This window comes from Solanum pennellii, chromosome 2 (assembly GCF_001406875.1).
Source record: "Solanum pennellii chromosome 2, SPENNV200".
Lineage (NCBI taxonomy): Eukaryota > Viridiplantae > Streptophyta > Magnoliopsida > Solanales > Solanaceae > Solanum > Solanum pennellii.
The window spans coordinates 29,300,053-29,316,658 of record NC_028638.1 but is presented as its reverse complement, the minus strand read 5'-3'; the positions used below and the strand labels follow the sequence as shown (position 1 = coordinate 29,316,658).

The 16,606-nt window shown below is 37.8% G+C and overlaps 1 protein-coding gene across 6 annotated transcripts in view; it reads left to right on the top strand.

Annotated features, from left to right (window-relative positions):
* Nucleotides 1-9,286, top strand: part of LOC107011735 (protein ROOT HAIR DEFECTIVE 3 homolog 2-like) — a 31,524-nt gene extending 22,238 nt beyond the window's left edge. For 3 of the 6 annotated variants that reach the window (XM_015211349.2, XM_027914665.1, XM_027914667.1), the window contains 9 exons: nt 2,061-2,226; nt 2,717-2,841; nt 2,996-3,258; nt 3,335-3,431; nt 3,544-3,711; nt 3,792-3,896; nt 6,366-6,460; nt 6,536-6,632; nt 8,775-9,286. In XM_015211349.2, coding sequence (XP_015066835.1) covers nt 2,061-2,226; nt 2,717-2,841; nt 2,996-3,258; nt 3,335-3,431; nt 3,544-3,711; nt 3,792-3,896; nt 6,366-6,460; nt 6,536-6,632; nt 8,775-9,017 — 1,359 coding nt within the window. In that variant the 3' untranslated portion in view covers nt 9,018-9,286. The other 3 variants (XM_027914668.1, XM_027914666.1, XM_027914664.1) reach the window with 3 other exon arrangements.
* Nucleotides 9,287-16,606: the final 7,320 nt, after the last annotated feature.

Here is a 16,606-nt window from a genome sequence, read left to right as displayed (position 1 = left end):
GTCTGCCCAGTTTTGCTGACTTTGTTTCACTAAATGCCTCAAGTATTCTTCCAGCAAGTGCTTGATCCTTTTTGTCTGGCCATCAGTTTTGAGGATGGTTAGCCGTTGAAAATTTCAGGTCTGTTTCCATCATGTTGAACAAAATCATCTTGAATTGACCGGTTAACCGCGCATCCCTATCACTCACAATGTCACTTTGCATACCAAAGAATTTCACCATATGTGTGTAGAAGAAACTAGTAGCAACTTCCGACAAGCAATTGACTGGAGAAGCAATGAAGATAGAATATTTCGAGAACCTTTCTACCATCACCATAATAGATGCATTACAGTCATCTTTAGGAAATCCAGAAATGAACTTCATTGAGGCAAATAGCCATGGCCTTTTTTGAATAGGAAGCGGCTGCAACAAACCGCCCTCCTCCTTATGTTCAGTCTTGTTCATTTGAAAAACATGGAAAGTCTTCACATTAGATTCAACTTCATCTTCCATTTTCGACCAGAAGTACACACGGAACAGTAACCTAGCATTTGTTCTTCACCCAGATGATCCGCCCACGGAGTATCGTGCGCTTCCCTGGCTCAGTGGCTCCTGCATCAAATCTCTACGAAGTTCACCTCCTTACGGTACCACTATTTCCCCGTTAATAATAAAGAAGATTGTCCTCGATCTAGTACATTCTAACAGTCCCATCTTGAACTTGACACACCCACTTTACATGTGAATCATTCACAGCACAACCTGATTTTATCCAATGAATCAGTCTCAAGCATAGAAATTGAATATACATAAGCAAATACCTCTTTCCTACTCAATGCATCAACAATTTGGTTGTGCTTTCCTAGTTTATGCTCCCCCATGAAGTCGTTCTGCCAAAAATTCTTGCTAATGCGCCTTCTTTGGACTGAGCTTCTTTTGTGTCTTGAAAAATGTATTGGCCACATTATCAATCTGCACTACAAAGCAAGTACCTGACAAATATACCCTCCAAGTCTGCAAACAGTGCACTATTTCCACCATTTTTTTCGTGAGTAGAAACTCTGCGCTCTGCATCATTCAATTTCCGACTTTCAAAGGCCACTAATTGACCTTCTTACACTAGCACACACCCCAATAGCTTTGTTGGATGCATCAGAGTGCACTTCAAATGGTACTTAAGTATTGGCTCTAAAGCAACGGCTTCCTTTAAATTCTGAAACGCTGCATCACATCTTTCTGACAAGTCCTACTTAACATCCTTCTTTAACCAGTTCGTTAAGGCCACTGCCTTCTTTGAATATCCAACAATAAATTTCTGATAGTGATTGGCGAGCCCCAAGAATGACTTCAAACCTTGACACCAGTTTGTGCCTGCCACTCAATAACATCTTGCACCTTCCAAGGCATGACAGACCATTTGAAGTAGTTGAAAGGGTAGGTGAAGTAGCATATAAGTTGAAGTTGCTGGAAAGATTGAAAATTCATGCAACGTTCCATGTAAGTTATCTGAAACCGGTATTTTGAAGATGTTGATGATCCGGACAGAAACAGGTTAAAGAGGACTCCTCCTTTAGTGTCAATGCAGTTTGAAGCAAAAATTGAAGAAATACTTGTTCACTAGGTTGTTGCGAACAGTAAGAAGATATGAAAATAGAATTCTCAGTTCAATGGAAGGGAAAAGCTAAGGAAGATGTAGTTTGGGAGAAAGTAAGGATCTGTGGCAGTTTGACAAGCTAATCGGCGACTACCTCAAAACAGCCTCGACAAGTGGGGTGGTTTGTTAGGAAGTGTAAACAGTTCATTCTCCTGAGTGTCTACTTTTCCCAGCCTTTGCTGACCCATTTACATTTGTCTTCTGATCAGAATGTATATTTTATCTGCCCACACTTTATCCTTCTATTCCTATGCATAAATGTGTCATTATATAGAAAAAGATACTCCTTACATTTTAATGTAAGTTTTCTTCTTTTGTGTGTGCACCGTAGTGAGGTAAGAGTTAAAATTTTATTGCGTGATGATATATAAGAGGAATAAACTTTCACCATTATTTGACATGCTCATAATGCAAAGCTTTCTGCAGTTGGTCCATCCGGCTTTTGTTTCGCAGTTGGGGCATCTACGTGTTAAATCACTTCAAACATTTAAGAGTCAGCTGGAACAATTATTACGTAGAGGAGAAGCATTTGCGGCATCTGTTCGTACATGCTCTGAGTCTTGTATCACTGAATTTGATAAGGGATGTTCAGGTACTTCTACATGAGGTTTGAATTGTTAGGTCTTAAAAAACTGTTGAAGTCTCCAATTTAGCCAATTTTAAATTTAAAATGCTTTGATTTATGATGATTTTATTAGGTTATTTTAGTTTGTTGAGATATTTTAGGGTTTTTATTAGATACAGATTTTTTGTTGTAATTTAAAGCCCTCTTATATCGAGAGGTATTCTTAATCCATTCTTTTAACCCTTTTTGCAGCACTTTCAAAAACCTAAGTATTTTTGTTTTTGTGTTATTCTTGAGTGTAAATTGAAATGGAAGTTTTCTTCCAAAATATTTTCATTACATGGGAGGAAGGGAAGTGCAAGGAATGAAATAGTGACAATTGAAACCACAGCTATTGTGTGGGGAACTACCACTGATACCACTAGACTGTAAGGCAGTAGCGTCGGTAGTAATTGAAATGGAAGTTCATACCACCATTTCGCTCCCATTAATTTGAGATTCTTTTTTTCAATTGCAGATGCTGCCATAAGACATGCTAATTGGGATGCTTCAAAATTTCGTGACAAACTCATTCGTGATATTGAGGCCCATGTGTCCTCTGTTCGTAATGATAAGTTATCAGAACTGAAGGCCATTTATGAGGTAAGATTCCTAATGTAGAGAATCCACCATTTGTAGTTGGTAAAAATTATGTCCAATGGCATCTTTGTTTTGTTTATCTTGGTTCCTTTTATTTCTTCATCAGCAAATCAATAACTTTAGAGGGCGCATGTCTTAGCCAGATTTCATTTGACAGAAACAAATCACAACTGCACTTGCTGAACCTGTACAATCCCTTTTTGATGTTGGTGGGAGTGAAACATGGGCCTCAATAAGAAAGCTTCTAAAACGCGAGACAGATGTGGCTATATCATGCTTCTGCCCAGCTCTTTCCGGCTTTGAATTGGACCAGGACGCATTTGACAGAATGATGCAAAGTCTGAAAGACTACGCTAGAAGTGTTGTGGAGAAAATAGCAAGAGAAGAGGCTGGAAAAGTTTTGATGCAAATGAAGGATAGGTGGACCATTTCTTTTGTTTTATATTTGATCTTCTGTTGTCTTAACCTTTAAATTACTGACAGCTTGGGGCTTTAGGTTTAATACTGTGTTCAGCCATGATAGCGATTCAATCCCAAGGCTTTGGACAGGGAAGGAGGACATTAAATCAATAACATTGGAGGCCCGCTCTGAGGTATTCGCAAGGATATAATTTTTTTACGGTTCATCTTGAACTGTTTTGACTCTCTGTTTGCTGTGCCCAGAACTAGAAGTTTCTTATCATTTCTTTGTTCTATCTGGAACAGTCTCTGAAGTTTTTGTCTATAGTAGCTGCCATACGGTTGGATGAAAAATCAGACAGAATAGAAAGCATACTTTTCTCCAGACTCTTGGAAGGGAAGATTTCAATTTCTTCTCGGAATAGTGATATTGCAGATTCTTGTGACCCCCTTGCCTCAAGCTCATGGGAAGAGGTCCAATGAACTTACATTGGCAGTTGTATTTGTTTGACGTTCACCAATAAATTGCTCACTACTGGTACAATTTTTATTAGGTTTCACCAGAGAACACATTGCTCACACCAGTGCAGTGTTTATCTTTGTGGAGACAATTCATGGCAGAAACAGAGTATATTGTTAGTCAAGCTATTTCAGCACAGGTAAAAGAAGTAGACATTGCTTTTGGCAGTTGTACCCTGATTTTTTTACTGTAATATTCTTTCCTGGTTTCTTGCTTAGACTGATATATTTGCTCTCGTGTCCCACTGATTCCTTCTTTCAGTACTCGATTGACTGGAAAAAAGTATCAGTCCTGTTCTTATCTCAGAGATACTCTGAGTTATTCTTCAAGCTTTGGATCTTCTGTCCCATACTTTCAGTGCGATCTAGTGTCCATGCATATTTCAATGACATGACAGGTTGATTGAATCAAATTGTTTTTGATTTGACTAGTGGAGCAGCGGTTTCAACTGTCTTTTGACCCCCTTCCCCTTTTCCCTTTCTTCTAAAATGCTAAAATATATTATACTCTTTACGCTCCCCATTGATAGTTGCTTCCTGCCAAATACAAAGACTAAAACAGCTAGAGCAGATTTCTAACCTTGCTCTCACTCTTGCTGTTATCTGCTTTGCTGAAACAAAAGTACCTAATGCTTCAGTGGCAGACCTAGAATTGTCATCGAGGGGGTTCTACATATAAAGGAGACGAACCAAAAAGTCGATAAACTAAATATTATTAAATACTTTATAATTATATTTAATCATTAATTAATTTTTTAAAATAAATAATAAAATTATGTTATTTAATCAAAATAACAAGGCCAATCACAAGAAGGGACACTGTTATGGAAGTAATGAAACTTTGAATTTAAACTTGTCAAAGGCAGAAGTGTTTGAAAACTGGGAATTACTTTTAGCTTTTTTAGATTTGTTTAAAGAAAAAACCTAAAAGTAGTTTTGTTGGTTATTATAATAGATAAGGCAACCAAAAGGATTGAAAAATTTATTAAGCATAGAAGCGCTTTAAATTGCCAACTTGAGAACACAATTTGCATAACAAAAATTCAAAAAGCTAAATAATCTCAACAACTAAAACAACCTAGTGGAAATTTTAAATTCAAATTCATCCTAGACCTAGGCAACTTATTATGCTAAAAGTTACTGGGGTAAGTGAAAACAAATTCTAATACTTCTCCTTTGCTTTAGTTGCTGCAATTTAAAAAATGTTCTTCCTGACTCTCTGCTTTGGCAGTTGGTACTCAATTCTTTTGATTGTTTTCAAACTTGCAAAATTTCTTCTTATTTCTTTGTCTTCTTGGTTTGTGTTAGAAAAACTTTTCTCAATAATCTTGTGTTGTTTGAGATCTCTTTTGAAAGTGTTTTTTCGTGTACAATGATGAGATTTTCAGGACCAAAGACAATTGATGGCTCAAGGGGGGGGGGGGGTCAAAATTTAATTTATACTTGTGTTTTTCTCAAATACAAACCAAAATATACCGGTAATTTTTTATGAAGCGGGTTCATATGAACCCTCTTGATACTATGTAGGTCTGCGTAGGTCTGCCCCTACTAATGCCGACAGTCTGGTACAGAGTACCACCCATAAGTTCTCGGATGATGTTTTTCAGAGGAGCATTGATTTCATCGAACGGATGGACTTCCCTTCCCATTTAACAAAAGTTAGCTTTTGCAATACGGTGTGGCTGACAAAACAACGTCAGCAGCAAAGAGGATCAAATATAAACAGGTTCAGATTCTTATTCTTTTCCGGGAGGTTGGAAGCGGAGTAGAAAGCAAGTAAAATAGAGGTGTCAATGTGAGTGAGACTCTAGATGATATGCAAATAATGGAACCCAACACCCTTAGCCTCGTTTTCCAGCTCAGCAGTCTCCTTTGGATCTTCCATTGGAATCTTTTAATTTTACCCTGTGGATTAATACCATGCGTACATTAATCACTCTGAATACCACTGGAAATGAAATGCTAATGTCATTTCTTTTTTTGCAATACAAATTAAAAAGAGAATCAATGAATATCCCCACTTTATGGGTTACCTTAAGAGGATCCATCAAAGCATTTTTTCTTTTGCAGGGAAAAGCCTCATTCGGTGAGCGATTGAGCACTGTGATTGCTTGACTAATTAAAAGGCTTGTCCGGTTTTGTCAATGTGCATAAAATGTTGCATGCTGCTTGATTGATGTATTTCTTGTGTTTTAGTTGAAGATATTAATTTAGGTGGTTCCTACGGATTCTTTTTCCTGATTTCCGTATGCTTTTTCTTGTAATGCATTGTCTAGATTATAGGGATCCTTTTTCCTGTTTGCCCTATGCACTTTCTGCTAGTTATTCCATTGCTCAATTGCAAATACAGGACTTCTGCATATCCTATATTGTATAATTCATGCATGATTACTTTTTCGGTGCACCTTTAATTCTTTTCATGTGATACTTGTCACACTAAATATGTGTCTTTCTTATTGTTCTTATTCTTTTAAGAAGTGTAATACATAACACAGTTTTACTGCTTCTCAATTATCTCTGTGTTCACCTATTGAGGTCTGAGGACTATGATCTGCAATCACTTTCAAGTACTGGGACCGTTTTGATGCATGAAATTCTTTCCTCTTCAGGAAGCATACAGGCAAAGCAATAATTGGTTACCTCCTGCCTGGGCTATAGTGGCTATGATTATACTTGGTTTCAACGAATTCATGCTTCTTTTAAGGTTCTTATTTCTACTGCACTTTCTTTATTTTTTCCGTACTTTATCTGCAACCTAATTCAGTTGCTGTTGTCACAGAAATCCTCTCTACCTCTTCATGCTTTTTGTTGTATATTTATTTGGGAAAGCTCTGTGGATACAGATGGACATTCCTGGGGAGTTCCGGAATGGCATTGTGAGTACAATAATTGTTCCTTATTATCATTTATGGTCTCACCGCTTTCTTGAGCATAAGATGGGTTGTTTGAACCAACTGTTTACTTATCTGAGCATCTGCTGTCTCTGTTTCCCTCCATGAATAGCTAAAGATTTGACACACTAAAGGTTGTTCAAGATGGAGGTAATTGGGGGCACTATCTTATTTTCAATATCATACTTTTTTAGGTTGGATTGACCATTGGTACGTGTTCTATGACTTGTATTCAGCTTGTCTCAAGCAAAATTAAAAAATAAAAATGTTGGAGTAAAGCTTTTTCCTTGTGGAATTCAAGATGCAAGTACTGTTTTTTGAACTATGGAAGAATGGATTTGAATTGAGTCTCCAGGGCTTTGGCCTAGTGGAAAGAGCATAGGGCATGATGTGTGGGTTAAGTGCACATCATGGGTTCACACCGTGTCATGGGCAAAGCCTGATATTTAAGTGGAGGAGGAATAAGAGACAAACCCATTATACATCCTGTTTTGAACCGTGGACCACCGACTCTCGAACATTTCTCTGTTTTGAAAAACCAAAAAAGTCAGAATGGGGAATGGGAAAAAGGAAAGGAAGAGTGAGTGCATCCAGCCACAGTACTGATATACTTGAAATTATGTACTAAATATTAACCTGTTTATATTGCTCGTTTGTGCTACCATATCTGAAAACTTATGAAACTGTGAAATCTTGTTTGGTTATCGAGGGAGGTACTCTATAAAGAAAAACGAAAAATACTATCAGAAGTTATGTCCTTTTTGTCTCTCAACTGCAGCTACTTGCGACCCTAATGGTGGAGACACACCTGTGAGCTTCGAGATATGACTCTTTTAGGTTTGGAAGAAATTGGCGCAGGTGCCTAATGCCATGCTATGTTGGGGGTGGGGTGCGGTGGGGGGTATTGCTTGTTCATTTCGGGAGAGGGACAGCTTAGTTCATAGCGCAGGGAGGGTATGGCCTACGGCTGAGACTCATACCTTTCTCAGCAAGCTAATTCCCGGCAAAGAGTGCATCAGTGCATTCCAGCCACTCTTCACATTTCCAGTTTGTCCACCACCACTAGTGGTTTGTTTGGCATCGGCAGTTGTCCCTAGTGCAGTAGACTCTTCCACTGCCACTTGTTCCTTAGGGTTTGGGGAATCATCCCCTCGCGGCCTTGCGTCACGAAATGCGCAGCCTCATTTTGAATTGACGTGCTCGTCAGGAACATCAACATACCCAGTGAAATCCCACAAGTGGGGTCTAGGGAGGGTATGTAAAGTGTACGTTGACCTTACCATTACCTCGTGGTGTTGGAGAGGCTGTTCCCGAAAGACCTCAGCTCAAGAGCAGCAAATCCAATTACGAAGAAGAAGAGAACAGTGTAGAAAATATAGCAAGTGACAAAGAAAACAGTGCAAAGCTACAAGAAAGGAACAAGAACAACAAAATAGTGCGACAGTGGGAACACATTGAACAACCAAAAGTTTCAAAAAGACTAAAGAATCATTTGTTGTCAGGAGACTGAATCTAATCCTATTTATTTCCAAATTAGCCAAATAGAGTTTGAATCTCATCACCATAGCATCCTTTTAGTCGGTGCTTTTGCTTTCTTTTTGATGTCCATCCATTTCCTACCTGCTATTATGTTAGAACTTGCTTTCTTTTTCAAAAGCTGTATGAGTGCCAACGTTGTCTTAAGCTCACTGATTAGTGCTTTTCCCTTTGAAATAGATTCTTGATCTTGAGAATACAACCTCCTGTGGTTCAGAATTTTAAGATTCGACTAGAACACTTATTGTACTAGTCAATAATTTCGATAAATTGCAGCATAACCATTGCCAAGATAACCTTGAACAGATCTCCAACTCATAGAATATTGAGATGAAAGTAAATATTAGTTAGATTGGTAATTCGAGGGGAAGAAGCATCAACTAATTATAACTATTACTGCAGTCTGATATTCTTTTAGGATGCCTGCCTTGTGAACCTCCCCTAGTTCCTGATATTTTACTGAAATTGCTATTGAGAATGTTGTGTGTTATGATCTTCTCTTGATGAGATACTTTTTGCTTATATCCCGTCTCTATCTAAGAAGGCAAGACTCTATGTGAGTTCACTGAAGTTAGCTTTCCTTTTCTGCAGCTGTCTGGACTTATTTCCATCTCATCAAGGTTCCTTTCAACTGTTATGGATCTTCTTCGACGGCTAGCTGCTGAAGGCCAGGGAAATCCTGCTCCTGGAACTTCCAGGGCTTCCCAACACGTTTCTTCTCAGAGCTTTAGGAGTCAAGTAAATAGTCCTAACCCTGTTTCGAGTTCAGTTCCCAGTTCATATGTCTCATCCAACATCTCAACCGAAAATGACGTTGAATACACGAGCCGATAGCTGACACACATCAAGTGGAACAAGAACAATCTTCTCAATGAAGCAGAATAGTGTTAATACTATCTCCGCTAGAACAGAAGCTGCTCTTGTAAATGATGTTGTGTCTTTCTTAACCCCATAGTCCTAGGATGCTGTAGTGCTTAAAGTGTAGCTTTTGAAGTTTGTGAGTGAACTTGCTGTCTTGTTCAAATTTGTGTAACTGACAAAGTTCAAATTTGTTATATTGTTCGAATCGTGTTTTTATCAAATCCGGTTGACATGTTCTCTTTTGTGCATTCTTTTCAGCTGCCTTCATCCCTTTTGGATAATTTTTTATAGGGAAAAGGCTCAAATATGTCATTGAACTTTCAAAAAAAGGCTTATTTATGATATCAGTCAAAAGTTTGGCTCGTTTATGCCATTATTGTTAAAGAAAAGATTCATTCATGTCATTATTTTTTAACGGTGGTTTTGCAAAATCATTTTTGATATTGATCAATTATAATTCGGCTATGTCATCAATTCTTTTAATAAAAAAAATCAATTTTTATTCAGAAATTTGATTTTTTATTAAAAAATTGATGACACGGCATCAATTTATTTAATAAAAAAATTAATTCATTTTTTTTAGAATCATAATTTTTTTATTAAAAAAATTGATGACGTGGCCGAAATATAATTGGCCACGTGTCAAAATGGTTTTGAAAAATCATTGTTTAAAAATAATGGCATGAATGAGCCTTTTCTTTAACGGTAGTGGCATAAATGAGTCAAACTTTTAACTGATGGTATAAATAAATCTTTTCTGAAAGTTTGATAGCATATTTGAGTCTTTTCCTTTTTCTTAATTGAGTAAATTTTAGGTAATGTCTTAATAAATGACACCTAAAATTCCAAGTTTGATTACACAAAGATCAAGGCAAATATGAAATATCATTCCAATTCAGGTATTGTTTTGCACTTGAACGGATAAACCTTTATCCTAAGCAGTTTGTAGTTGAGAACTTCAATGACAAGCATTTATCCAACACACATAGTTGCTTTGTTGCATAACTTTTCTTAAGGTAATAACAATATTCTTACACTAGTCAATACCCACAGCAGTTCTGAAAAAATTTCACGTAAATGGATCTTTCATAAAACTCTTCGAGTCTTTGACATTATAAGTGAAAATGACCTAAATTTTTCAGAGAAATTGACATTGAAAGCCCACCAAAAAAAGGAAAAAATATAGGATGGTTATGCAAAAGAAGGGAACAACTAGATCACAATTCTGAACTGAGATCATATCATTTGCTTCTTTTTTTTTTTTGTATTCATTTCTTCTTTTATTGTTTTTTAGTACTATTCTTCGAATCATGGTGGAGGATGTCCATAAGGTCTTGGAGGGCCATGTGAACCTATTGGGTGACCAAAACAGTCTTGTAACAACTAGCAGCAGCAAAAAAAGCTTAGGTTGTACAATATCAAACAACAAGTCAGGTTAAAGAAACAACAATTAAGATAAATTTAGCTATATTGAAGAATGTTTTACCATGAGCCTATAGGGTTGCAAAAACTACTAAAGTAGCCACATGATCCTGCCGTAGGTGGTCCTCCCGGACCTTGAGGAGGGCCCAATCTAGGTGATCCTCCTGGTCCAGGTGTCGGTGCTCCTACCAGATCTTAAGGAAGATCCCACATAGATGGCCCTCCTGGTCCAGGCATCGGTGGTCCTCTTGGACCTTGAGGAGGGCCTCACCCAGGTGGCCTTCCTGGTCTAGGTCATCTTGGCCCCATAATCACTTGTGTTTTTACTAGTACTAACAATCAAACCTATATATTAATACAGACCTTGCTAATTGAGCCAATAGTTTGTGGAGATTAATTGTCTATATATACTGCTCTCAAGTCTTATCTAACCTTGTGCAATCAACTAGTCAAAAGGTTAAGACTAGCCTAATCTTCTTTTCTACTACCTATACCAATAGTCTTGTGCAGGTAACTCTGTTGAAGTAAAATTTGAAATTTATAAATTGTTAAAGCAATTCCAAGTTCATACTAGGAAAAAGGTATAAATGCACTTCTGAATTTGTTTCGAAAAGTCAGTTATACGCGTAAAGTAATGCGGTGACCTTTTACGCACTTCTACTAAAATATGACGACATTTGTTATACTATCCATCCTTTTTACGAAAAGCGACATATAATGACTTCATGTCCGTCGCTTTTTCTTTTTGATAGAATTTGCTTCAAATATATTTATAATTAATAATCATTTATTTGATATACGTAGAGATGCTATCTGTCGCTTTTAATTGAAAATAATTATTTATAACTTAATAAATAGCGACGCCATCCCTCGTTTTTAATTATTTTAATCTATCAAATTTTTTAAAAAATAACGACAGACAATGTTTCTTAGTCCGTCGCTTCTTGGCCAAAATGTTTGATCAAATATTTTTAAAAATCGACGTAGTCCGTCGCTTTTTTTAAAATATTTCAGAGATCAAAAACGAAATTTATTCATTTTCTCATTCCCTCCTTTCTCTCTTCCCTCTCTCTAAAACCACCACCCTATCACCCCAGCGTCCCTGCTGCTCGCCGCCATCGTTGTCCCGCCATCCCCACCATCCCACCGCCACAGTTTTTCTCTCTCCTTAATAATTTTAGGATTATTTGTGTTTCCTTTAATTTAGTTTTTTTTTTCAATTTGAACAATATTTAATTTGTTAGTTTATTCTATCTTGTTTGTATATTTGATTGTTAAGGAACGAATTTCTAGTTTTTATTTTACAACTTTAGTTTGAATTGAGTTTTTTTTTTTAATTTGATTGTGAATTAGGTATTTTTGAGTTGATACTGAAGTGATTTTAAAGTTAAGAGTTAGTGTTAAGGTAAGGTATGAGATAAATGGTGTTATAACTGCTTGAAGAAGTATGAGATCAATGGTGTTATCATTGCTGGAAGAAGACATGGATCATGCCGATAGGGGGGAATCCATGTAGCTGCTTGAAGAGGAAATGGTTTTGTCGAAAGGGGGAATAATGCTTGCTACCTGACGAGGACTTGGTCGTACCGATAGGGGGAAGTAGATGTTTGTCATCATCAAAAAGGGGAAAAATGCTATGTTGATGTTTTGATGATTTGACAAACTCCGAGGATGATTAAACTCCAGTTACCCTAAGAATTCTTGTTGATAGGGGGAACTGGTGAATAAGTATGTTATCATCAAAAAAGGGGAAAATGTTAGTTCGAATCAGATTTGAGATATTGGTTCGAACTTTTTTTTATTATTTATTTATTTTAATTACCCTTGGATGGGTAGGGGCTGAGCAACACCCCCAGGCCTTAACATTACTAACAAAAAACAAATACACGGAGGGGGCATAAACCAAACCTCCAAAAATATGATGGTTTGGAGTCTATTTTCCAAAAGGAAAATCAACTCCTCACCTTACACAAAAGATGATTCAAAAATACTAAGTACCTAGAGAGAGGACTCCTCTCTTTACATAGTATCTAAGAAGCATAAACAAGGGAGACTCTCCCTTTACATTTGCAAAAAATTAATAAAAAAAATAATTAACCTATTCAAAGAAGCTATAATTCATTGGATTATAGCTAAGTTGAAAAGATAAAGTCATGGGGGCTCTTTAATTTTCTTAGTTTTCTTCCTCCTGAAACTTGGCATTTCCATTAAGTCCACCTGGTAGTATGCCTTTGCTTCCTTAGGTAGATGTTGATGGCTGAAAAATACTTGAGGGTTGGTTGTTTGATGGCTGTGTTTGGACAAAGCATCAGCAACCCAATTTGCCTCTCTATAGACATGTGTGCATTTGATGTTTTGGGTTTGGTTGATCAAGTTCTGCAACCTGCCTAACTGAATCATGAAATTCCATTGAGGAGTTGCCTGTTGGTTTATCCATTTAACAACAAGCTGTGAATCTAGCTCCAATATAATGTTCCTCTATCCCAACTCCAAAGCCAAGTCAGACCAAAAATAGCTGCCTCAATCTCTGCTCTATTATTTGTTCCTTCCCCAAGAGTTGCTGCAAAAGCCATCAGCATCTGGCCTGCTTTATCCCTCAAAATACCTCCTACCCCCAGCCTCCCCGGATTTCCAAGAGCACTGCCATCAGTGTTGATCTTTATCCAATGATCTGTGGGTTTGTTCCGAGTTACCAAACTTACCTTGGTGTCTTGGACACATGTTTCACATTTCTGTATCAGTTCTGTCCACTTTGATGGCCAACTGATATGAGGAAAAGTTATGCTTAACATCTTGTAGCTGTCTTTATAAATTGCATACTTCACCCTGCTGATATTTGTTGTTTTCCCCCCATATCTGACTGCACATCTATTCTTCCATAGATTCCAGCATATGAAGATAGGGGTGGCCTGCAGCAGCATCTTGTGCGCTGCATTGTTTGCCTTTGCTGTCCACCAGAGTTGAAGCTGTTGTTGTAGTGAGTGGCTGCCTTGTTCAATCCCTGCTGTGGCTGCAAAATCTCTCCACATTTTGGCAGCAAACTGACCTGAATTGAAGATGTGTTGAATGCTGTCCATACCTGCATTATCAATACAACAAAAGCACTTTGATGGCTCTGTGCCAAAATTAGTTAAGTTTGTCATTAGTGGGGAGTTTACCCCTAAGGGTCCTCCAAAGTAGAAAAGAAGCTTTAAAGGGGATATTTTTGTTCCATAACAAGGAGTTAGAGTGTTGCTTCTCCTTTTTTTCCCTGATCTCCTCCCAAGCTGAAGCACAAGTGAAGTTGCCATGGTTATTGAGTTTCCAAACTGCCTGATCCAAGAGGTGCTGTTGAGCTGGAATTTCTGTGCTGATAATGCTGGAGAATTGGCTGGCTGGAGCCTGCTTTATCAACTTGTTCCAATTCCATTTCCTTTCTTCCCAGAATTCAGCTACTGTGGTATTGTTGTATGTGTTGCTATTGCTGGAAAATTGTGCAAGTGGACCATTTCCAAGCCAATTATCCCACCAAAAAGAGCAATTTCCAGCCTGCAGATTCCATTGTATATGTTGTTCCACCTGTTGTCTATTCATCAGCATGTTCTTCCATGCCAGAGAGCCTCTTGTATCCCACTTTTTGCAAACAGGATTGGCTCTTTTACAATATTTAGCCTTCAAGAAGTCACCCCACAGGGTTTGTTTGGTTCGAAGATCCACCAATGTTTGAATTGGAAGGCCATACATATATCTTTCAAGCTTTTCATGCCTACCCCCCCTTCCTCATATGGAAAGCTAAGATTCTTTCATGATGCCCAGTGATATCTCTTCCTCCCATTCCTCCATCCCCAAAAGAAGTCCTCAATTAATCTTTGGATCTGTTTAAGCACAGAGGATGGAGGAGTTATTGCAAACAGTAAATGAATGGGTATTGCCTGTAGCACATGTTTTGTGAGCACTGCTTTTCCTCCATAACTAAGTTGTTTGGTTTGCCATAATATAATCCTGCATACAACCTTGTTAACAAGATCAGAAAAGTAAATAATCCTAGGTCTACCAACAAATAAAGGGCAGCCTAGGTAAGTAAGGGGGCCTTGTCTTTGCTTGAAGCCAGTGAGTCTTTTAATTCTATCTCTTGTGCTGTTGAAAGCATTAAAGTGTAGCATAAAGTGACCCTTGTCTTCATTGATGAATTGTCCAGAGATCTCTTCATATTCCTTTAAGGTTTTCATTAAAAGCTTCAAGGTTTTGTGCCTTCCAGAGGTGAAGAGGATTATATCATCAGCAAAGCTTAGGTGATTTACTTGAGGCCCCCTCCTCTCCATGAAGAATCCATGATAATCCGGATGAGTATGTAGCCTGTTAAGAGACCTGGATAACACTTTTGCTCCTAAAATAAATAGGGCAGGGGATAAAGGATCACCTTGTTTGAGACCTCTTATAGAGTGAAAGAAACCATGCCTCTTACCATTGACAATGATAGAGTACCAATTGTTGGACATGATTCTCCATACCATATCTATGAATCTTTCTTCAAACCCCATTTTCCTTAGAACCAAGCAAATGTAGGACCAAGATACCCTGTCATAAGCCTTTGCCATGTCAAGTTTTATGATGACATTACTCCCAATATTAGGTTTCTTAATTTGGTGGATTATTTCCTGATCAAGCATAATGTTCTCAGAAATACTTCTACCTTTAACAAACCCGGATTGATTGGAAGAAATCAAGGAAGGGAGAATAGGGCTAAGTCTGATACTCACTATTTTAGAAATAATCTTGCTAATGAAATTACTCAGACTTATAGGCCTAAACTCAGTTAACTTGTTTGGATTACTAACTTTAGGGAGCAGTAATACAAGAATGAGAGAAGTATTTAGGAATCATCTGTCCACTAAAGAAGGCCTTAACAACTCCCATTAAATCATCCTTAATAATGTGCCAACATTTCTGAAAAAAGTATCCATTCATACCATCAGGACCAGCCGCAGAGATAGGATTCATACAGAAAATCACACTTTTAAGCTCTTCCATATTGGGTAAGCTGGTTAGCTGGTTATTTTGTTCTTGGCTGACCATTCTTGGAATGCATTCCAAGGTATTTTCATTGATAAGCTTCTCCTCACCTGTAAAGATCTCCTCAAAGTGAGCACAAGCAGTCTGGGCAATCTCCTCCTCATCTTGTATCCATTCCCCTTCTTCATTGATAATCTTGTGCACAAATAATTTCCTTCTTCTTCCTCTTATAATGGAATGGAAGTATTTAGAATTTGTGTCACCATCTTTGAACCATTGAAGCTGGGTTTTCTGTTTCAAGATAGTATCCTCCATCTTCAGGAACTTGATGTATTTAGCATTAATTTCATGCAAGGCACTTCTGTTGGCATCATTTGGTTGAATAATGTATTCCTCCTCTGCCTTGTGAACCTGTTCCTCATACATTCGGACATTCTAAAAAATATCTCCAAACTCTTCTTTTGACCAGTTACTGAGTGTGTTGGCCAGCCTCTTCAATTTCTGGTGAAATCTCCACATACCAGAACCATTCACCTCTCTATCCCAACAAGTCTGCATAGTTTCCATAAAATGAGGGTTGTCCACCCAACAATTAAGGAACTTGAAGTACTTAGTGTGATTTGAATCTTTGGAGATCATTTCCATAAACAGAGGACAGTGATCTGAGCCAGTAGAAGACAGATGAGTGATAGTGGTTTGAGGCATACTTTCGAGCCAAGAGTCATTAACCATAGCCCTGTCAAGTCTCTTCCAAATTCTGTAGTTAATGCCTCTCTTATTGGACCATGTGAATTTGTGGCCACTGAAGCCAATGTCCACAAGACCACATGCTTCAATAATAGCTATAAAATCCATGCTTTTCCTCATATTGTAAGGTGCCCCTCCCAATTTTTCCTCTACTGCAGTTATAACATTGAAGTTACCTACTGCACATCAGGGTTTGGTATCCTCATTAGCTTGTAGTAGCATCTTATCCCATAGAGGTCTCCTCAAATAATCCTTACACTTTGTATAAACAAAGGTAGTAATGAACTGTCTCTGTAACTCATTTTGTTTTATGTCACAAGTGATTTGCTGTTCATCTTCATCAAGAATGTTACAGTCCACATCACTGTTCCAAAAAACCCAAATCTTGCCATTACAGTTAC